We start from the raw sequence: 23,753 nt of genomic DNA, 5'->3' as shown, positions 1-23,753 counted from the left end.
GCTGCCTCATAGCATTGAAAAAGAAAAATTGAAAACCAAAAAAATTTGTGTCAGCTCTCTGTAACCCAGTAGAGATCTCAGACATATCCCAAGGATCGACCTAATGATAAAAGACCTAACCATAAAGAAACCATCATTGTACAGAGGGAAGTGGTTGGTTTTTTCTCCTCTACCATTTCATAGGGTTTTTCCATGTTATTGCTGGAGCACTGAGAATCTCTACTCATGGTCAAGACCTGCTTAATGCTGTAAAACTGGCCTCTGCTCTAAAGATCTATCCTGCATGGACATGAACAGAGGTATTTAAATTGAATGAATGGAATGAAATTAGTGAAATGTTATTTTAGGAGGAACAGTACATTTGCAAATATTCCCTCTCATGTCCAAGTCCACCCGTGTTACTGGTTGCATTAGCAGACAGGGACAGAGAGCTTAAAGTTTTGGGCCGTGGCACTATAAGTCAGGAAATCTTTAATTCTGACTTAGGGCCATGTACAGGATTCTTTCGGGAAGAGGGTCATCTTGGATTTTCAGTGCAGTAAATAGAGCCTTCTGCAGGGAACTCACCTGTCATGTTACCTACAAAGGGCATCTGAAGAGGCTCTTAAATTAGGCAAGATAGCTAACTTTCAGCATGTGGCAATTGACTCCTGAAAGGCCTTGGGAATAAGGTATTAAGCACTTTTGAGTAAAAAGAAAGAACAGAAGAGGAGTCCTGAGGCAGAAACCAGTCTGAGAGAATGAAAAATATCACTAGTTGTGTTGCAAAGCAGAGGCCTCCAGTGTGCTATAGCACTCTGGAGTTCATAGGAGCCAAAATGAACTCAGAAAGCTGCTGTGTTACTGATGTTCGGTTCACCAGAAAGCTGCACCATAAGGCATTTCATACAGACACATTTATTTTTTTAGAACAGATACTCCAAATTGAAAAAAGCGAGACTAGGGTCATATAACACCTTCCACTGACTACAAGGGGCTTACAAGAGAGCAGGAGAGGGACTGTTTACAAGGGTCTGTAGTAACAGGATAAGGGGCAATGGCTTCAATCTGACAGAGGATGGGTTTAAATTCTATATTAGAAAGAAATTCTTTACTGTGAGGGTAGTGAGGCACTGGAACAGGTTGCCCAGAGAAGCTGTGGATGCCTCATCCCTGGAAATGTTCAAGGCCAGGTTGGATGGGGCTCTGAGCAACCTGATCTAGTGGAAGGTTTCCCTGCCCATGGCAGGGGGCTGGAACAAAATTACATTTAGGTCTTTCTATGATTCCATGAATCTATTATTCCCATCTCTCTCCTCTTTACTGTTTTCTCATAGTCAGACTGAAAGCATTTCCTCATTTTGAAAATTCCTCTTGCCATTATTTCTTTGGTGGCTACCTCCTGTCTTGTACTTCTTCCCCATTTACAGGCATTTAGGCCTTTTCTGACCTTGATATGAAACCCTACAAACACTTTCTGGATGCTGTAAATTAAGCATGTATAAAACTTGCATTATGAAAAATTCTACAACCTGCATGAGTAAAATAAAGCTCTTTATCATGAGAAATATCAATATTTGCTTACCCCTAAAATCTCTGTCTCTCTATCAGTATCTCCAGAACCCAATTCTTCAGGTTCCAGCCTATTCTGAAATGAGGATAATTCCATTTTAAATTATTGCTTCTAAAGATGACAAATGCAAATATCACTTGACATTTACTGGAAATACAGCTATCATCAATATCCTTACAGCAGTCTGTCACTGGTAAAATAAATTATAATACAAGAACATTTCACTTATGTTTCTGGTGTTTCATACCATCTTCTTTTGTAGTCACTGAGCACTGTATTTACCTGCAGGTGCTCTATGAGCACAGTGATAACTGTCCTGCAGGACACACATGCCATGTGACTGTTTAAGTGAACTGAAGTAATATCTCAGACACATTTTAACTTCAGAGAGGTACCTGTCAACATTAAGAATATCCTAAAATGCAGATCTTACAAATAACCCCAGTTTCCTACAATGTGCCCCTCCTTTAAAAAGCCTAATTCTGACATTCCAACAACTGGAATCAAAAAGGTGACTTTTATAAAGAGAAATCAATATACTGAATCCTTTTCTAAAACCTTCTGTTGAAAAAATACCTTAGTGTTTAGTCCTTGGTGAGTTTCATAGCTGTGTACATTTTGCAGACTACAAAGAAAAGCACAGAGAGAAGTACTACCTGAATAAATTATCATAGTACCAAAGGTAATGTTTCAAATGCCTCGGTGTTAAGGATGCATTCCTTGGCTGCACTGAGACTTCTTCCACCTCACTACAGAATAAAAGGCCTTGAAACTTGCTGTCACAGAGAACAAGAAAGTAAAGGCAATGTAGGACTTGGCGTTCCGTGCTACACTTATAGAAGAGGCCTTTGACTGGGTAAAACTGTTGGCCTGGAGCACCTTTTCCTAGAGATTTGGAGCTGCCTCTTGAAGTCAGCATCAGTGCAGGCTCAGTAGTGCAGAAGAACACTGTTAATCTGTTTTTATGCTGCAGAAATATATTGGCTTAATTTAGCAGACCCAGAATCAGGAGAGCATATAATCTATTTTGGCCAGTGGAATATGTTTCAAACTCTCTTGTTAAACACTCGCGATACCCAGTGTGACAGATGGTTTTGTGTAAAAGTCCATCCCAGGATTTCCACTGGTGTCAGTGATGGACTATGTCTAAGCATAAAATCAGCTCTCGCACCATGAACCCAAAATTCAGGCCAGATTCCTTCTTTATCTGTGTGCACATGTATCCTCACGGTTATAGTGAGAAAAGTCCAAGTACAGCAGTGAGATGGATCTGAAACTCATTCTTTAACATTGTCTGAGTACTGATAATTCAAAATACAAACACTGTCATCATGTTGGTATGTGTTCTAGTATTTAATGACAGCAAACATAACTGACTGTCAAACCACTTCTCTGTTCAGTAGCAGGAAGAAATTAATAATTTAAGTTTAGAATGCCTTTTTGTGGAAATTTTTGTGTTCTCACATATATTGTTGCTTTTGCACAGGAGAGCACACATATCCAACAACATTTTAAAATGTGACTACTGTGTGTTTATGTAGCTTACAGTATTCACACACTTCAGTCAGACATTTATTTGCATTTCTGCATGAATGTTTTAGAAAACATTATTATCTCTGTGGCAATCAGGCTACTTTCCCAGAGAAAAACTCCTATTTAGTTCTGGATTCCTCTGTGGCAAGCTGAGCTCATTGACAGAGAGCCCCAGATACTCACTAATCCTCTGGAAGGAGCAGATTGTCCTGTGGGTCCTGGTAGTCCAGGGGGTCCTAGCAATCCCTCACCAGGATCACCCTGAAATGGGAATTAAGATAAATCAGCAAGTATTTAACCATATAAAGACTATAAGCACTAGCTACAATCTGTGTGGATTTCCAGTCACAAGAGTGACTGCTTAGATGCTATAAGCAGGGTTGGACTTTGTTCATTTCTAAGATAAACTCCCAAGGAACATGATCTTTGCATTGTCAATGGAAGAAAGAACTCTTCCGTTTCTAACTTCTGTAATGAATTTGTAGCATTAACAGCATTAGGCACTGCATATGTCTGCCAGAATAAGGTTTAATTGTGGATCTTGCATTTTTAGGGTATATTATATATGAACCCTCACCCCACCCCCAAAAAAAAAAAAAAAAAAGACCCAAAAAAACCAACAAAAAAACCCCAACAAAACAAAACCCAAAACAAAAACAAAAACAAAAACAAAAAACCCACAAAAAAAAATCAAACCTCTCTAATGCTTTTTTCAATACTACCACAACAGGAGTTTTCTTCTGTGTGTTGACCTTTATCTACTGCCAACACAATGAAAGACGCTGTTCAAATATGTGTCATTTTCTCTCATAATTACTACCATTTCTTATAATTTGTCTTTCTTACATCACCTCTGACATTTCGCTGAGGTTAGTTTGAACAATTTCAGCTTAAGATGTTTGTGACTTTTAATAATTTTTCTGCTCAAGTCCAGTACTTTTCACTCAAGCCAAGAGTTGAGGTTTTGCCTGCACTGATCTGTGCTTTACCCTCTAACCTGCCAATTTGCTCTCTGGGCTTATGAACATTTAAATTGTGTTCTATAAATTCACATATTTGGTTACACAGCAGGAAACACTGACTTTTAACTGTCTCTTGGTCACTTGCTCTTTATGCTTGAGTTCATTAGATAAATGTATTCATTCAGTTCTTTGTTCCCTGAGGCTTTGTGAAATGGTTCCTATAGTGACACTCCAGTCATATCCACAGAGAATGTGTTTAATTAATTTGGGGCTATTTTCACTGTCTGCCAGCATGTTCAGTTACAGATGCTCTTCATTCATTTTAACACATCCTCGCTTTTTTCCAGTGACTATTACATTAGTTCCTGGCAGTGCTTGTTTGGTGCTTGCTTTAAATGCAATTTCTTCCACTTTGTGTGCACTGTAAGGAAGACAAAACTCCCAGATACCACATTTGGGTCATGACCATTTTTAGGAAGCCTGACTGTATCCATTCCCAAGGAGCATCTCATGGCTGTGCCTCTGCACAGAACATGGCCCATGGTGGAAAAGTGACAGCAGCTCCCCACTCTCCACTGATAGGTAGTGCCCCATTCATTCCTGGCTTTCTGTTTTCAGTTAGAAGAACCAGAAAGAGTAAGGTGGATCCTACTACTGTTCCTGAAATTCAGATATTGTTATACTGGAAAAGGTGCTGACTATCTTTAGACAGCATAACAGTTATGAATTTTTATGTGTTCTATAAGCTTTTGTCACCCTACCAACACAGCCAGGCCTAGGAAATCATACTGATTAGGATATTCAAACAATTTGCTGAACAGCTGATTAGTTAAAAATAATTCACATGTATAAAAGAGGATGAGAGAGGTGTTTTCCTGTTTGAACTGTTTACTGCAGCAACTGTCTGTTTAAAGTATTGCCAAGACAAAGCTCTGCATATGAAGCTCTCAGCTTTCTTCAGTGTTCTTGAATGTATCATTAGGATTTTTAGCACTCTTTTGCTAACTTCACAGTGTCTCTTTGAAGTGTCCCTTGAAAATGAAATGTCCCTTGAAATGTCCCTTTTAAATGAAAAACAAAGCTTAAGATGTCTTTACTAAAGTATACATGAAAATAATCATTAATAGGCTACTGGAGTATTTTCCTTTCCAATATAACTTTTGGTCTCTACAGCTAAGCTGCTTCTCCTGCTGCTAGAATTTTCTCTTTCTGATGGCTATTCTGATGAACAAAATAAGGCTGGATGGCCTTTGGTTGTGAGATCAGCTGGAACAGACTAGCTGGGCCCAGAATCCTTAGGTACTTGACTCTGGGACTCCTTTTAGCCCTACATGTTAAAATCTAGTATTTTGAGTATGGTTTTTTGTGCATGTTGCATGAAATAACTTTAGACATATACTGAAATCCATCAGCATGAGTATTTGAAAGTTAAAAGCTTACTGGGATGGCACTGGAGGAGTACAGAGCCTATGCTCAGTCTCATCTTGCAGCATACTAGGAGCAGTTAACAACTGATGCTACCCCCAAGGCATTGTCTGAGTGATACAGGCCAAAGCATTGTCAGGGACCATGCCTGCAAGTCTGAACCATCAGCAAATCAGTTCCCGGGCCTGTTCCCTTTGGCAGTGTAGGTGTAGCACTTGTTGCTGAAGATTGGAATGGTCACCTAACAGGAGCTGTGGCTGTAGCAGCTGCAAAATAAAATGCATTTCCTGATTTGCACTTTGCTTATAAATAGAAGAAATATGAATGGCCATAATCTTGGCATCTTTTCTATTTGATTTGTTTTCATTAAAAGAATCCTGACTGATTTTATGGTTTCCTACACATGAATTATTTATGTCAGTACCAAGTACCCTAGAAATAACTCTGGTAGCAAGAAGGACCAAAGCAGATTTGCAAGAAACCTAAAAAGCTAATTGTCAAACAACATTTATGTGCCTGTAATGCCTGTTGACAACTGATAGAGTGTTTTAATGATAATCTGCCTTCCCAGCCTACCTTTCCTGAAGGGCCTGTATCCATATACTGTAGGACTCCTGTTGTGAGCCATCTCACCATGTCTCTGTAACCTCTGAGAGATGGTAGCCCTGTGACTGTGCATGGACTTGTACGTCCTCCTGTTTGTCTCCCACGCTGCCTGGTTTTGTGAACACATACCTGAGACAGGTCCCAGAGGAGAGCAAGAGTGTCCCCATCATGATGTACCTGAGATGTTCCCTGACTGCCCCAAATGCCTTCACTTCTCTACAGTTTATGAGAACCCTGTGCTCAACAAATCCTTCTATTACAGCTGGACATAGAGATGGGGGCTGCCATGCAATCTCATTACCTGATTCCTGTACTCGAGACTAATTTTACCTTTGAAATTATTCTGGACCATTTCAAACTAATCTGAATAGATGAGATTTATCTGGGTCATGTTTGTGAATTTATGAAGTCTGTATTGTTTTGTTAAACAGATGAAATTAACAGATTATTAATTTGACACTTGGACTTACTATCTGTATGTCAATTTTGTGTACAACATGTACTTTAATAATAGATAAATCCATTACATCTCACTTCATCTCAGAAGAGATACAAGCTGTTGCTTCAGATGGTTTAACTCTTATTTCAATTATGCTCATTTCCTAAGGGTAATATGATTATACTGCCTCTGTTAAATCACTTAGCCAGTAGAGTAAGTCGCCCAGAGCAGTTATATACAACAACTGACTTTTCTTTATTAAGTGTTCAATAAATCTTCCTTAGCTCTTCTGTGAAAGCCCAACTTTTTCTACTGGTGAAGTTTATTCACGTCCTTGAAGAATACTTATGATTCTGGTATGGTGCCATCCAACCACTCATGAATGAACAATAGGATGTTTAAATTCTTCCTGTGATTCCATACTTTATGTCTCTCTCAGAGTGTACCAAATTAATACATGTCTAAGAATAAATTGTATCTGATTGATTATTGGGTATTAACAGGACACATACCTTTTCAGCTTTTGGGCCTGCTTTTCCTTTCAGTCCTGGCAACCTCTGAAGTCCATTTTTACCCTAAAAGGAAATATTTTTTTTAATTAGACATTTTCTTTCATGTAGATGGAACACTTAGCATCAGAGGCTGGATTTAATGGTGCTAGATTCTTTCTAACTCTTGGTTTGTACAGTGGGAAGATGTTGCCCTGTTCTTTTGAGTCTTAAAGTTCTTCTAAAAGTTTTCTATACCTTCTGATGTTTACATATTTATACTGAATTTTCTCACACTGTTCATGTAAATAATGATTGTTTTGCATTCTTCTTTGTGGGTGAAGAGAGTTGATGGACTGTTGGTTTGACCAGTGTGGTTGGAGAGGTGGCAATTTCACCCTCCAATCCACTGTCACTTTTGCTATTCTATATATAGTGGAGTCAGAAAATAAAATCCTCTCTTTGGGTTCTTTTCTTTCCCCTTTTACATCTAGCATCCGTGTGTAAGTTATTTCGTGTCATAGTGTGACAGGAGGAAGTATGAGACTTGGCATAGAATGCCCCTGGCAGTGCCCAAAAAATGTGCCTCTCACCACATCTACTCTTCCCACACAGAAGAGAAACCTGTTTGGAGAATACAAATGGAAACACCTGCAGGCTGCATTTGGACTTGACAGAGTGCCAATAGGATTGCCACAGCACTGATGGCAAGGATTTTTAAAACTGTAATATTTGTAACACACTACTGCCAGCTGCTGCTCTGAATGCACAAAATCATACCATTACCTTAAGCCTGCTCCCACCATCTATTAAAACTTTTTTTTTCTTAACCAACTTGAATCTATTCAACTTCTACAAATTAGTATCCTTCCTGAAGATAAGCCTCTGACTGGCAATGTGGTATACTAGATAGCATTTCACCCCATTTTCCATTCTGAACTTCACCAGTCAAATGAATTCTGAATTACCCTTCTTTACATTGTCATATCACCTACATATAATATGCATATGCTCTTCCTATAGAGGCTCATTCATTGGCTAGAAAGAACTCCCACCAGCTTTAAAGTCAGTGGTATTATAAAATAGGGCTGCTTATGAATTCAGTTAGGACACTCAAGAAAATATTCAGAAGGCAAATAAATAGTGTTTTCCCACTTGCATTTTTGGAATCTGAACAGCTGTGTTTATAGACTCTACTGGACAACTTTTAGGACTGCCCTAAAGATGGGTTATATAAAGTTATTAGGGAGAAAAATGTATCTCTAAGACTGAAGAATGTTTTTTTTCCCTATAATGATTTTTCCTGTAGAGTAACTGCTAGCAGGTTCATAGAAAAGTAACAAACACATTACCAACATAAATGTAGAATGCACTAATTTAATTGCTGAGTGAAGCCCCGTCAAACCAAAAGTAAAATTGCATGGGTATATGTAAGATTGGAAAACAGATGCACATGGACAAAAGAGCAACTACAAAAAATGTAAGACACTGTCACAAAATGTCTATTATAGAAATTCAAATTGTGTTCACAAGAAGAAGACAATTGGTTTTGAAGCATTTGAATTACATTTGAAGAATTTTCTTTAAAATGTATTGGTTTCATAAAATTTTCTTTAAAGATATGTTGTATGAAAGTAGTCAGACTTCTGTTAATACATAAACCATAAACTTCTTGTCCAAAAACACCCTAATTGCACATAACCTGAGTTTTGGCTAAATATTTGCAAATCTAGCTACATTTCTTTAAACATACCAGTGTCTGAAGGCAGCATTCAGGAAGGAGCTCAATAATGCACCCCATGAATGACCACTGAATTATTTTTTTAATATCTTAAAACATACCAGTTTCATTTGAGGTTCAGTTGCAGGGGGCAGGAAGGATCAGGAAGCTCTCAGCAGTGGCACATGTTAGAATAGAAAAAGAGGAGCAGGCATGGGAATGGTGACAGCCTCTGGGTGGTAAGGTCCTGGAGAGGGGAAAGACGCACAAAGTGGCAGTGACAAACAAATGAGAAAGGAAACAAAGAAACCAGGCAGCAGAACATCAGTAGAGGACAGATACAGAACAGCAGCTAAGACGTGCAGGGAATATGACATCTACAGGTTTGTTTTTGTGTGCTTTGCTGGGCAATACCTCACAGCGAGGATGCATGTACAGGCTATCAGCAGCTTGTGGTGGACTGACCCAGGGGTGGAAGTTTTCTGGAGAAGTTGGGAAGGAACACCTTGGGAAGAGGACAGCAGATATGACAGAGAAGGGTAAAGCAGAGGAACTCAGAGAAAGGAAAGCAGGAATGATGAAGCAAAAGATGCAGTCGAATTACTGCACAAGGGTAATGGGGGGAGAGGCACATCTCAACTAACTCAAAAGTACTCTCAATTAACCACAAAGTTAATTGCAGCTGAGATTAGGAGCAGGCAACATGGAAGCATGTATCTATGGAGGGTCAATGAAGCACCTGTCTAGAAAGGGTGTGAGTATGTCCCCTTTTTGAAATTCCCCTCTGCAAAAAAAAGCCAGCCTCACCAGAGCTGAATTCCTGGTACAGCTGCTTATGCCATGCCATGCCTTACTTTCTTTGCAACTGGGAAGTCATAAATTTCTCTTAGAAACCTGGATTTTGCTCTCTTGACAACCTGAGGATGTCAACCACGACACCAGAACTGTCTTCTAAAGAGAGGAGATGAAGAAAACACTTTGCTGCTTAAGCCTCAATGTAACAGAGCCTCATTAAAAAATGTGTTTTTATTAATTCAGTTAACCAAAATATGTATAAAAAAAGTTCTTACAGGTAACCCATTTTTACCAGGAATGCCCTAAAATAGAACATCATTGTTAGAAAGATAAATAAAACAGTGTAACGTAGAAGTAACAAAAGATAAAAGCAATTAATTAAATTACGATGTTCCATGTAGTGACAAAATGACAAACTAGAACTATATCAAACACAGTGGGATGTTTTGCCTCTCTTTAATCTCATGCATCTCTTTACCTCTCTTTAATCTCATGCACCTTGTGCTGATGGTTCACAAGGATCTGTAGTGTGAAATATCCTGGATATAGAGAAGTCACTGAAGGAGGCCAGTGAGTTCTGCACCTTCGTACACACTCAAATGTGACAGCTGGGAGTGTGCTTCAGTACTGCCTAAGGAGTTGGTGGAATTGCTGCTCTGAGAACATTTGTATGTTGGCACAGCAGCTGTTTGCCTTTGCTTTCTGATGGTTGTCACCAGGCCCCTGTCCCTGGCACGTGCGCAGTGCAGGCAGGATCCTCCTGAGCTGCTGGGCTAAAACCCATCTTGTAGAAGAGCAACTGCTGACAGTGTGCAAGGCTGTGCAGTTCCAGGTCTCCATGCATGTGTGATGGATCACTATTACCCTTTCTAAAGCACTTGTTTTCTTTCAACAGGGAGAAAATACTCACAGGCTGACCAAGTTGCCCAAATTTCCCTGGAGATTCAGGAGGTCCTTGATCTTTATTTTTCACATCTTCTCTTCCTGACCCTCCTAGAGAGTCTGTGGACCCATCCTCTACTTCCTGACCTTTCTGGCCCTGAGTAATTAAAATGTGAAATATGAAAAATGTGTTGCATTACTTTCCCCATTTGTCTCTCTAGCCCCTGTCCCCTTCCCTTTCTCCTATAACCCTTGCTTTGTTCAATGCAATCAGAACCTGACAGGCACCACACAAACAGTATATTCCATTCAGCAAAGGCAATCCATGTTAAAGATCATTCATGCATCTACAAATAAGTTGCTTTCTGAGCTGGTTACCTAGATGCAAATGACCATGATCTAATTTAATAGCCACATAAATCTGCACAGTTTAAGTCAGTAGTATAGGTTTGAAAAAATATAGTTTTCACATACTTAGTCTATCAGAGAAAAAATTGCAAGAGTTAAGATAGACATGTTTTGGAGTGTTTTAGCCAACTTCCCCAAGATCCACAACTCTAACAAAAGAGCGTTACATATTGGTTAAAAAGTGGCAGAAGATGAAACAAAGAGTGAGAAGGGACAACAGAAAGACTAAAATATTGCTAAACATTAGCATTTGGTCAAGAGAAAGAAATAATAACAAAAGGAATAATTCAAATATTCCAGGAACAAAATAAAACCTTCCAAGAAGGAAGCTTGGACATTAATACATATTTAAATGAAAAACCAGTATACAGAACAAAACATGTAAGTCAGTATTGTATTTTGAAACAAGCACTAGAATTTACTCACATTTTAAAACACCAATGAAATATTTTGAGTTCCATTAGCAGGTAATGAAACTAGGAGGGATGAAATATAATAACTCTCAAAGCATTTTCAAGTTAACAGGATGACAGCTTTCAGCGAAGGAACTGTAAGATGATTTTTTAAAAGACCTTTCTGGGTTTTGCCGAAAGGAAAGATCCCAAAGATCAGCAATTTTTTTTTTTTTTTTTAATCTGGACTAATTACAGAATTTTTTCTCATCTGGAAAAGCATTAGAAGACAATCTATTTAGTTAAACTGTGGATAGAGATCATAGCCTGAATGAGATAACAGGATTCTTGATTCAGTGTTAGAGTACTGAAGGAGGTAGCAGGTGGTATGGCAGGACTCCTTTCAATAATCTGCCAAAGATCTTGAGAGTCTGGGCAGGTTCCTGTTGACTGGAAGATAATCAGTGTTACTCCAGTCTACAAAAAGGGCGTAAGGAAAGATTCAGAACTACAGACCTGTCAGCCTAAACTCAGGCTACATAAAGGAGAAGATTATACTGAGTACCACTGAAAAGCATTTAAAGAACACTGCACTTATCAAGAACACTCAGCTTGGGTTCACAAAGCAAAAGTCCTGTTTAACTAATTTGTTAGCTTTCTGTGGTAAAGTCACCCACATGAAGGATGAAGAGACAGAGGTGAATGCAATTTCCCTGGGTTTTTGTAAGGTTTTTGATGCTGTCCATCACAGCATCCTTTGGGGAAAATTTTCCGGCTATGGGATGAGTGGGTTCATGGCGCACTGGATAAAGATCTTGCTGAAGGACAGAGCTCAAGGGTTGCGGTGAACAGGGCCACATCTGGCTGGTGACTGGTTACCAGTGGTGTTACTCAGTGCTCCATTCTATGGCCAGTTCTGTTCAATATATCTCTCAGTGATCTGGATGCAGAAATTGAATGCACCATTAGTAAGTTTGCTGATGATTCCAAAGTGGGAGGTGCTGCTGACTCTCCTGAAGGACAAGAGGCCTTGCAGAGGGATATGGATAGATTGGAGCATTGAGCAGTGATGAACATCATGAAACTAAATAAGAACAAATGCTGGATTCTGCACCTAGGCAAGAGTAACACTGGGTACAAGCAAAAACTGAGAGAGAAGTGGCAGTAACAACTCCTTAAAATTATTATTTTCTAAATGATTGGTCATTTTAATATATAATCATCTTGGGTATCTGTGTAATGAAAAATATGTAGAACTTGATATAAAGTTAAGGAAAACTTATAAAGATCAGTAAGCAGCAAAACTACTTGTCACAACAGATTTTAGCTTAATGTGTCACAATTCCTTAATCAAGACCAAATTTTTATTTAAGAAAAATGTTCCAAAATGAAAAAAAAAAGATGGTAATAGTTAATCAGATATTTTGTTTATCTATTTATTTATATAAACTAATATTAGAATTGCTGCTTTAAAAATACATGCATGCAGGCATGAAAATGTTAGAGGAATTATATGTGGAAGCTCTCCAACAAATACGAAAAGTTCTTGTATGTCTGCTCCAATGGATGCTAACTTAATGTTTCACCACTTGACATATTTTACCATAGTAAACACAGGAACGCAAGAAGACCCTGCAAGGAGCAGCCTTAAACACTTGAACTAAACACACATAATGTGGAAATTTTATTCTAAATTTCTGTCATTTATTACACTGTATGTTTACTAGCAAAAAGAAGCTGTCATGACTGCAGTTTCAAGCAATAAAAAGAATGAACTTTTGGTGTAGGGGTCTCAAGGCAAGAGGAAGGAAAGGTCATTATTTATTTTTTGCTTAGAAAAATCTGTGGTGGCTGTTGAAGTAGGAATGTTAATCAATAAAAAATGTACCACCAGATGGTTATTTTGAAACATACCAACAAATAAGGCATGTATTCCAGTAGCTCACAGGATTCCAAATGGGTGACCTACGTAATTCTAATTTGTAGAATCACATAGAATTCATGTTACACACTGCCTTACAAATGCTACATGTTTCAAAACCCAGATTTTCCTGTTCTTGGGACTAAAAGATTAGGCATGTGATCCACCCATTATACAGACCTCCTCTCTGCTCACTCCTGGCAAAACATCAGCACCAGAGCCATCTTCTCTTAACATTTTATGTGTGACAGTGGTAGACGCACTGTTGCCTTGTCCAGTTTCCATGACAGCTAAATATAAATAAAATAATCACTTATTAATGAGAGAGCAAAACAAAACCTGCCCAGAGGTATTTATCAGAGACAGATGCTGCAAGTTTTATGAAGAAAGAAATTATTCAGATTATGACTAAAATACATTCCAAAGATTAATATTAGTCATTTTACAACTCTGAAAATTTTAAAAGAAAAGGAAAAAAAGAGAAAGGAGAGAGTAAAATTACAAAACATGTCTATTTTAATGTCAAGGACTGTATTGCATCATCACATCTTCCTCAAGTTCTAGTCTAATGGCTGTATATTTGTCACCCATGTAACACAAAAAAATTAGAGTTAATTACAACAGGTACTATCTGAAGTATGTGTGGAGTTAAAATAACAACATTGTCTTTGGCCTTATTAATATGTTTAGCTTTTTTTCTTGTTTTCAAGGAGTGCCCTGAAGTTGTCCTAGCAGTGGAGAACAGGATTCCCCACTGCATTATGCCTTGCTGTCATTGCTTTGCTGCCTACACTTGCACCCAAAACACCCCACTGGTGCATTAGGCACATTCACATCCTTTGGAGGCAATAGAAGTAGTAAATAGTTTATTCCTTGGCAGGATTGAGTTTTACTGAAAGGCTGTGCTTTACTGTACCAAGTCATCAAATAAATATCCATCTTAAATCCCTTTTAAAGGTGCCAAGTGCTTTTAGAGCCAGCAGGACTGTTTGCAGAGGTATGACTCAAGGGGTGCCATGCTTCTCACCAACCTGAGCAGAATGAAGAGGATTTCTCTCCTTTCATTCCTTTTTTTTTTTTTTTTTTTTTTGGTAGATTGCCACAGCAGCAGCTCCTCAGGTCAGTTTCTTAGTTTTATCCAAGTATTTTTTTAAAGATTTTAAAATATTAACTACAATTCTGTAACTGAAACTTCCATACTATAGAAGGGTAAATCCATTCTCTGCATGTTTAACAACAATGAGTCTGAGATAAGCCTCTATATGGAGGGAGAAGTGAGATATCTTTTGAACAGTGGCAGTAGTTGCTACCACTTACCTTTGCTGCTATTAATAAATTGCAGTTTAACAGACTGCACTTTCAAAGACTAAATGTTTGATGTGCCAATTCTTTTCTAGCACACAGGATGTCCAAAACCATAGGATTTTTCTTTCCTGGCAGCACTCAAAATATGACAGCGGTTTTCCATACACAGGGAAATGACAGACTCAAAACCAGAGAATGTAAATGACCCCACACCCCCCCCAAAAAAAAGCCCCAAAACTTGAGGCAGTGCCTTGTTCTTCAAATTTAGCTGCTTCTGAGGTTTCTTCTGATCTGTGATTTCCAGAGAAATCATTCTCTTCCAAATAAGCCAACATGGTTGGGGGGGCTTCCACTGGCTCAGCCAACATATCTTCAGGCTAAAAAAAAAAAAAAAAAAATCCCAAAGAACGGTTTAGAGTAAAGGCTTATCACATGTTTTAAAGGAAGAATCACTGGATTACTTTCCTCAAAGCACAGTAATCAGAACTACCACATCTGTGAAGCAAACCAGAATTCTGAGAAAAAATAGTATAGTACCTTTGGAATCCATTCCTCCAAAGCAAGGGATGTACACTTGAGAAACCCACAGAGAGGGAGGAAACCACAAGCAACATACACTTGTCAGAGACTGTATTTTCAGGTAGGATCTTTGGCTTGGTTCATTCCAGCTTGGTTCATTCCAGCTCAGCATTGCTTTACCTACTAAAATGTCTTTATTCCAACCCACGAGTTTTCTGACTTCTCTTCCAATTCTATGCCCATCCCACTGGTGGGGCAATGAGGGAATGGCTGTGTGGTGCTTAGTGGCCAGCTGGGATTAAATCATATCTTTCATAAGGAGGAATAAAAGCCAAAAATTCTACTATTGCTGTGTGTAATTTTGAATAGTGCAGTAATTATGAAGATTATTAAACAGAAGTTAAAAACAATACCTAAAAAAATTGATATTTTTCTGGATAGAGAAGCTAGACATATTTCCTGAAATAGCTACAGTTTTATCCAAATGAGAAAAAGTCAAGGCACAGTAAGATTTCCTGGATTAAATTTTGTGGTGTGATGTAAAATGCAGAGGAGTCATCAAGCACTAGGGTGATTTTGCTGCCATTTGGAAAAACCCTACCTGGCTGCAAAAATTCAGGAAAAGTAAAGTGCAAATCCTGCATCCAGTGAGGAATTACCCCATGCAGCAATACCAGCTGGGGCCATCTGCCTGTCTTTTGATCACTTTGGGAAAGTTGAGAGTGCAAGGACTGCCTCAAGCAGGCTTAGAACTATCTTATCAATGTGTAGAAGATCTTGGTAAGGGGGAGTAAAGAAGACAGAACCAGATCCTTCTCTGTAGCCAGTGAAGGGAAAAGAGACAATGGACACACATTGAAATACAAGAAATTCAGGCTCTATGTCAGAAAAAAACCTGCATTGAAAAAGAGAGGTGGTAGAGTCTCCATTCTTGAGGAAATCCAAAATCAAATGGCACTGAACAACCTGCTTACTGAGCAACTTGCTGTATTTGACTCTGCTTTGAAAAGGGAATTGGACATGTGTCGTGGTTTGACATGGAAGTGAATTTTTTCAGGAAGTTGGTAGTCAAACCAATCAGTGGTCATGTTTGGATATTGGCATTTGGACTGACCACTGAAGGTATGGACACGCCTCTGAGAACACAGGGGGTTAAAAGCAAGAACTCCCAGGGGAACTGTCTCTTTGGTTCCGGTTGTCGAGAGTGCAGTGCAGACTCTCCCCCGCCCAGCCACAGGCTGGGTGGAGGAGGGGAAGCCATGAGGCCTGGTTGAGGTAGGAGAGGGGAGAAGCGACTGGAACCGAGCCAGCTCCTGCAGATGGAAGGGTGGAGAGAAACGGAGATTTGTTCCCCCCATCCCAAAGGGAAAGAGACAGAGAGCCTGACGGCATCTGGAAATTTGCCGGCAGAGGAGAAGGCGGGGGAAGATGCCCAGTGTGGAAGTTGGGAGTTCTGGGCAAAGATTTCAGCTGTCCGGGGAGTCCGAGACTTTTAACCCTTTTCTGGGAAATGAAGGCTTTGTAAATTATTACTGCTCCTCCATTTGTAGTGGAAGAGAGACAATCTGGGACCTGAGATGTTAGAAGAAGAAATTTTTAGGTGGGAGGAGATGATGGAGTAGCTTTTGGCTGGACTTTTCTTGCTAGCCATAGACTGAACCAAAATTCTCCTGCAACAGAGACTGCATTTTTAGGGGGATGCAATCGTGAACCAAAGAGACCTGCTTCAACAACTACCAGCGCAGGAATGGAGAGAACAGAGAAAAGCCAAGGAGGTTGTGGTAATGCCCTCTGTCTTCAGGAAGAAGATGATCTCTGTTCTTGGACCCTCGCCCCCAGGGGGAAAATGGGGAGGGACTGTAGTCCCAAGTTGAGAAGCTGAACTGTTGTCTCTTTTGGTCCGTGGCAAAGCATCCTTAAAGGAGCCCTATGGGCAGTCTGTCCATGCATGGTGGTAAGAGCACTGTGACATGGAAAGGAGAATGTCACACTGGCAGATTTTCTCCAGGCAGTTGCCATGTGTGACATGGAAACACAGGAGATGGCAACTGTGTTTCCTGGGGGGTCGATGGTGCAAGAGACACTCCTCTCTCCCTGGATGGACTGAGTATTGATTATCTGAAGGGTGGCAACTTGATCAGGAATCCCGGGTGGTGTCTCACTGTAGTTTTTTGGAAATTGGGTGGAAGGAGGAGTGTTTTGGAGGGTCTTCATCCTGGATTTAGTGTGTGTGTCTTTTATAGTAGTAGTAGTTTAATAAACTTTTTTTTCCTTTCGTTATTAAGCTTGGGCCTGCTCTGCTCTGTTCCTGATAACATATCTTAGCATTTATGTTGGGAAGGTGTATTTTCATGGGGGCAGTGGCATTGCGCCAGTGTCAAACCATGACAACAGGGCAATTTTCAAAGGTCCCTTTCAAACTCAGCTAGTCAGTGATTCTGCACAAAGCACAAGGCAGGCCAAAATTAGTTTAGTGAGCTATATGGAAAAGGCAAAAAAAATGACAAAAAATTTATTCAAACATATCAGGAGCAGGAGGCTGGGTCAATACTTAATAAAGTTATAAAAAGAGTGATCAGAGAATTTGAAGTCTATAATAGAAAAAAAAAGGTTTTCTTCCATTCATGTTGACCCTGGAAGAGTTAAAATTCCAAGAAAAATATTCTTGGGAAACTCAGCAGTAGATATGACTAAAATGGAAGTCTTTGTATGAAAAGGGTAGGAAACACTGTAAGTGAATGACAAAACATCACAACCAAAAAGTATTTGCCCACGGGTTCTGTAAGATCCAACAGTGAAATAGTTGAAGTATGTACAATATTAGACAAATATGAGCATGGCTTCTGTGAAGTCATTTCTCAGAAAACAACTAATTTCCTCTAAAGGAACCAATGAGAACTTGTATTTTAAAAAAGAATGTTTGACACAAACAGCATGGAAAGCTTCATTGTGAGGAATGGACTGGAATATTTAAGCTTGGTACAAAAAGTGAGGAGGACACAATGTGTTAGAATTCTCTAAACATGGTAAGAAACAGCTGTTGACACTGTTATCCAGCCAACTAACCATCAAATGAGAGCCACAGTCAGCATGTTCAGAAGGGCAAGAAAATGGTGCACGTCCTTCACAAAACATGTCATTAAATTAGCTAAGGAATTCTGCAGCAGGAATCAGAGGGTGGTGAAATTCTCATGTGCTAAAAAAATCCCAAATAACAAAACAAGAAATTCAAGGATCAATAACTCAGCTGAGTTCTAACCACATATAATCTTGGTGCAAGCATTTCCTGAGATAAAAATTGGTGCAGATTAAGAGTGTTCCCAGGAAGTGTCATATCTATTTCCCAATCTTGTATTATACTCTTCCCAAGATCTGGTTGCTGATTGTTATCAAATATACCAGATTTTTTATCTGGCACTGTGCCATCATTCTCATGGATAAGTGCACATTGTTCTCATGGGAGCCTTTGGAAATTGCCCAATATGAAAGCTATTCATCAAATTCAGACCCCATCCTTTAAAAGAGTAATATTAAAGCAGAATTTTAAAGTAAATAAAGCAAATAAATTTACCCTTATGGGAAGACGGGAAGGTGCAAGGGCTTCTTGTGCTTCAGAACTGTCATGTTCCTGAATGCTGCCATTGCCACTGCTGTCCCCTGAAGCCTGTGCAAAACCCAATTATTGGGAGGAAGTTCATAAAAGTCAGAGAAAAAAGCATGATCTCCAAGGAACTGGCTATTTAAATGCAGAAAAATGCCACTTTTTTTTTGGCTGGTGAAGCCTCAGTGTCATTATGACAATAACATTTTTCAGTACTTACAGCATTCCATGAAAATTACCCTTCAGAAAAATAAAAGCCATAGTTCATTTCCTGAAAGCTTTTTTAGACAAAACAAAATGATACTTTTTGAAAATATAGGTTTTTGGGGGTTGTACAGGAAAAAAAATCTGCCCCACAGACTGTTTTAAGTATGATACAATGTTTCCAAGAAAAAAATTCTACATTTAATGTTATGAAAGATGTCAAATGGGAATTTACTTTGAAACCTCTGAGGCATTGAGGTAGTGTTTATAAGAATACTTACATAAGGGTCATCACAATGATCCTCAGTAGCCCTTGAGTCAGACTTGATTGTCAGATGTTGAATTGAGCCCTACATGGAACATCAAAAATATTTCAAGGAAGTATTAAGTAGGATGTGTGAAGGAGAGTGAGGGTGGAGGGTGGGAATTAAACAAAACAACACAATACCCCAAACCATGTTCTGATTTACTTGGAAAATGGTCTAAAATATAAAATTTCATGATAGTAATCCAAATTTAAGATATAAATATGTTCACAACTTTTTCTTTTGCAAAATGTAGAGCAAATGGAAGCTGCCAGAATATAATGACTGTCATATCCCAATGACACTATGATCAGCACACTGCATTGTTAATGCCCATCTGAAGAATCTAGTCATGGATTATGTCATACACGCTGTAAAAAACTCTGGGTTTTTAGATAAGAAGTACATTGCAGCTCCAGAAGTGGCATATGAAAACCCTAAAAATGGAGACAAAGGATGGGAAGGGAATAAGTTATGAAGTGAGTCAGGAAGAAACCAGTTTAAAACTTTCCAGAGAGGAAATAAAGGAGATGGATATTCTGATAATAAATGTTTCTTTTTTCAGTCACAAACTGTACTTCTCAGTCTGACATGCTGAAAGAGCAGTAACAATTTCATTTAAAACATTTAACTATTGCTTCTGCAAAGACTCAAAGTGCTTTAAGAAATATGGGAGATGTTTCCTTATTACAAGATCTCACAGAGTTAGACATGATGCACAATAGGGCACAAAGATAGATATTCAAGTCAAGAACCTGTTTACATATAACACACAACCTAGAATATTTTAGAAATTAATAAAATTTTTGATTCTATCTTCTAAAATCCTCTAATTTATCTGCCTTTGAAGACTATGAAACTCATACACTTGGTGCCTCCTGAGTTTGCTGGACTTCTGAGGCAATAGCTCAGTAATCTCAACATCCTATTTCTCTCAAAACTTAATGGGCAACTCAGATATTGAAGAACATCAGACTGACTGAGCAGTTCACTGAAAAATCATACATGAAAGGAGGCACAACCAATTAAGTAGTCTCCTGGAAGTGATCTTTTTTTCACAGTACAAGTGAATCACATTTGGAGAACACATTCTCTTCTTGCTCTCATCTGTGGCCCCGGATGATAAAGAAAGCAAAATGGAGCGCTGTAATGTTTCCCAAGTTTTACAGCTAGCTGATTCCTCTAACTAGGAAAATCATGGACCTGCATGATAGTCTGCATGATAGAGGTGGTAGATATGTGATATTTACTCTCTCTCTGGGTCTTATAGCTGCTGCTGCCTTCCCTGTAAAAACTAGTTTGCAGCATCTGGCATCATACTGGTTCAGCTATACTTGGTTGTTGTCTGGTTTCTACTTCTCTTTACAAGCATCAGGGCTAGATTTTCCTTTGGTTTCAATAAAACTGATAATAGTTATGTCCTTTTGTGTCTGATAACCACAGCCTTAGACACAAGAATTCCCATTAGCCAGAGCAAACCAACATCTGACATCTATTCATTTGCACAATCTGCTATGATTTGCTTCTGTTTTGGGCAATTAATGTAAACAGTTCTTGGCATAGAAACAGAGTTTGAGTGAGGTTCAAGCATTTAGTTTTTCTACTCAAAAGCAATTGTGACATATGATGCAAGAAGAAATAAATGCATGGGAACCTAGACTACAAGTCACAATTAGTGCTAATAAAGCACTCAGAGTACTGGCTGAAATTTATGTACTCAATATAGCACACAGAAGAGCCTCTTTCCATGGAAATGCATTACAGTGTCATCCACCATGCATTTCTGTCATCATATTTCCAGATTTATTGGTGATCATCTCAGTAAGTGATCATCACATGTGTTTTCCAGGTGGGATAATGTCCTGGGTTGCAAGATGTGGGTGGGTATGTGTATTCTATTGCCATCTGTTAGAGGTGGGGCAGTTATCTTCTGTTAATTGGGCAGTTTTCTTTATCTCTTCCACAAACCAATCTTCCCTCCGGGAAATATCTGCTGTTAATGGGCCACTGAGTGTCACTGCATGATTGATAAAATGACATCATTCCATTGTGAAGAAGTTCTGCCCAGAGGGAGGAGCCAAGCATTCCTACCTGGATATAATCTGAGATTTGAAACACCAGTCAGCCTTTTCCACTGGACTCCCAGAGGGGCAGCTGTCTTCTCCACTGGATTCCTACAGGAAGATCAGGCTCATCTACACCACCACTGGATCTTCAGAGGAAAACTACACCCTTCTACAGGATCACTGCTTCAACAGAACCACACCTGCCGCTGCCTGTGGCTCCAGGACTGCAGCCACCATTTCAGTTGAACTGCTACCAACACCCTGACCAATAGGGTGTCAGGTCGTATTCTGACTCTGTCAGTGTTGTTTTGTATCACGGCATTTTTTATTTTATTTTTATTTTCTTCCCTAATAAAGAACAGTAACTCCTGCTCCCATATCTTTGCCTGAGAGCCCCTTAATTTCAAAATTATAACAATTCGGAGGGAGAGAGTTAACATTTTTCATTTCAGGGGAGGCTCCTGTCTTCCTTAGCAGACACCTGTCTTTTTCAAACCAAGACAGATACCAAAGTGGTTTCCATTTCTTGAATGTTTCTCAATCCTACTTTTCACAATACTCCAGTCCTCCTATTTGCCTAAGAAAGGTAGCATCAACATACAGTTTTCCTACATATCACTTTCCACCCTTTATTTCCTGCTAATCCATATAGTTCTGTGATTCTAGGTGCTTAGACTAGTCAGACGAATGAGAAAAGTACATTAAACTTGCTGCTTACCAGGTGGAGCTCACAACCTGCCAGTATGCCTGCATTTTGGAAAGAACATCTTTATTCCCTAAAGAAAAGGATTCACTCTGTTTTGTGCTGCTGCTTGACTAATTTAGAAGAGACGTTAATTTCTCAAAACACAGTACAAGTTCTGAAGTACAGGAAATACAAAAATAGGACAGATAAAGTGTCACATTTTCCTTTCCATTTGACAGAGTTGATCTCACATATAATGTCTGCTCTCGGTGGCTGAGAATTTCAGTCAGGATGCAGCAGGAAAGATGCTTGCACTCAAGCTAAGAAGGCTTGAGAGCCTTGTAGTAGTGGTTTTAGTGCATTCTATTCCCTAAAGCACCTGATAAGCTTTAAATAACAAATAAATTCTAAAAATACACACTCATCTTCCAACTATCTTTACCTTTGATGACATCATTCTCCTTCTGATGTTGAATATGAATTCCTAACTAATTAGAATTAAAAGCATTGGCTTAATAGTATTCTCAGAAATTAGGAAAATGAATTCTCTGAAATCTGCCCTTCTTAGAAAGGCCATAAAAATTATGTGACATATTTACTTTGAAATTTCTAATATTCAAACTGAAGATTTGGCTTAATACCTAGACTATTAATAAAATTCTGAGGCTCTCAGAACATTTGTATATTAAACTAGAGGTTATATAACTTCACTGCCCAAACCCTAGCTAGGTATGGAAAATACAGGCTATATGATTTGACTCTCACTTGGGATATATCCACATTAAGCAGGACTTCTTGGGTAGGGAGTACATGCATTAAACACTGAGGCATGTGAATTTATCAGACAGCACTTACTGTGAACTTTTCCAGTCCTGTGGCTCCTGCATTACCAACAAATATGCCAGAGCTAGATTCAAATACCAAGGTTCGAGCAGGCCTTGGAAACTGAAGCCTCTGATATTCTTCACAGTCCATGAACAAAGCAATATCATTCCCTTCAACAGTCACTATAAATTTATTCCACCTGTTAGTCATCACTGGCACTTTAAAAGAAGCAGCCTCTTGGGAGATATGGGATCCAGGCTCTGTGTAGTACATGATTATTCTCTGGGTGCTGTCATCAACTGGTGAAATCCTCAGTCCTAGGTAGATTGTTTTCTGGAAGGCATCTGTTATTGCAAAGAGCACTCCTCCATGATCACTGTTTGGTTTCACAGTAACCATGATAGCAAAATCTCTGTAGAAAGGTGATGGTATGATAGTACTGGTCAGCCGGCCGATGTTGGAATCTGGACCAAAGCTGTAAGCTGGGAACCCTCCATAGCCCGTGACAAAGTAGACAGAAGGAGGAAGAGGGACTCCTATTAACTCCGTGAGGTCAAGGTGTCCTTTCGACCCTCGTTCTGTGCATGAGAGAAAATGTGTTATTTGTCCTTGAGATACACAGCCCATTTGATTTACATGATTTAAGAAAGGCCTGAAAAACTGAAATGCAGTGTTATAATACCAGGAACATACTTCTGATACTTCAAGCCACAGTCCAGGTAGTGCTAAACACATCCAGCTATGTACACATGTCATTATTTGTCCTTTGACTAACAGAGATTACTTGTATGCTAAAGGAAGGCACATGTAAACATTTGGTGAAATTGAATGGCAACAAATATTTCCTGCAACATATATTTACTTCAACTGTCCATAAACTGCAAAAAATGCTGAATGTGCTTGCATAATGGATTCAGTGGAAAATGAGCAACATTTGATTTCTTAAATATATTGAGATCCATATTTTCTCACAAAGACAGCAATATTTCTCTACAAACAGCATGGTACAGTTTCACAAAACAGGATAAAATTTACAGTTGCTTTAGCCCTTGCAGTTACCTATGTTTACAACAATGGTTAGATTTTATGGTTATTTATGCCCTATTTTCAAATTTATCTC

General features: G+C 39.0%; 1 protein-coding gene across 4 annotated transcripts in view; it reads right to left on the bottom strand.

The window, feature by feature from the left end:
* COL15A1 (collagen type XV alpha 1 chain) overlaps nt 1-23,753 on the bottom strand; it is a 114,636-nt gene that overhangs the window by 55,638 nt on the left and 35,245 nt on the right. For 3 of the 4 annotated variants that reach the window (XM_053989223.1, XM_053989231.1, XM_053989250.1), the window contains exons 3-11: nt 22,664-23,211; nt 19,034-19,102; nt 18,519-18,611; nt 14,679-14,805; nt 13,304-13,413; nt 10,431-10,559; nt 7,030-7,092; nt 3,269-3,346; nt 1,565-1,627 (exon numbers count right to left, since the gene is read on the bottom strand). In XM_053989223.1, coding sequence (XP_053845198.1) covers nt 1,565-1,627; nt 3,269-3,346; nt 7,030-7,092; nt 10,431-10,559; nt 13,304-13,413; nt 14,679-14,805; nt 18,519-18,611; nt 19,034-19,102; nt 22,664-23,211 — 1,280 coding nt within the window. The remainder of the gene's footprint in view (nt 1-1,564; nt 1,628-3,268; nt 3,347-7,029; nt 7,093-10,430; nt 10,560-13,303; nt 13,414-14,678; nt 14,806-18,518; nt 18,612-19,033; nt 19,103-22,663; nt 23,212-23,753) is intronic. The other variant, XM_053989241.1, reaches the window with a different exon arrangement.

The sequence above is a fragment of the Vidua macroura genome, chromosome 1 (assembly GCF_024509145.1).
Source record: "Vidua macroura isolate BioBank_ID:100142 chromosome 1, ASM2450914v1, whole genome shotgun sequence".
Taxonomy (NCBI): domain Eukaryota; kingdom Metazoa; phylum Chordata; class Aves; order Passeriformes; family Viduidae; genus Vidua; species Vidua macroura.
This window is presented reverse-complemented; position numbering and strand designations above follow the sequence as displayed.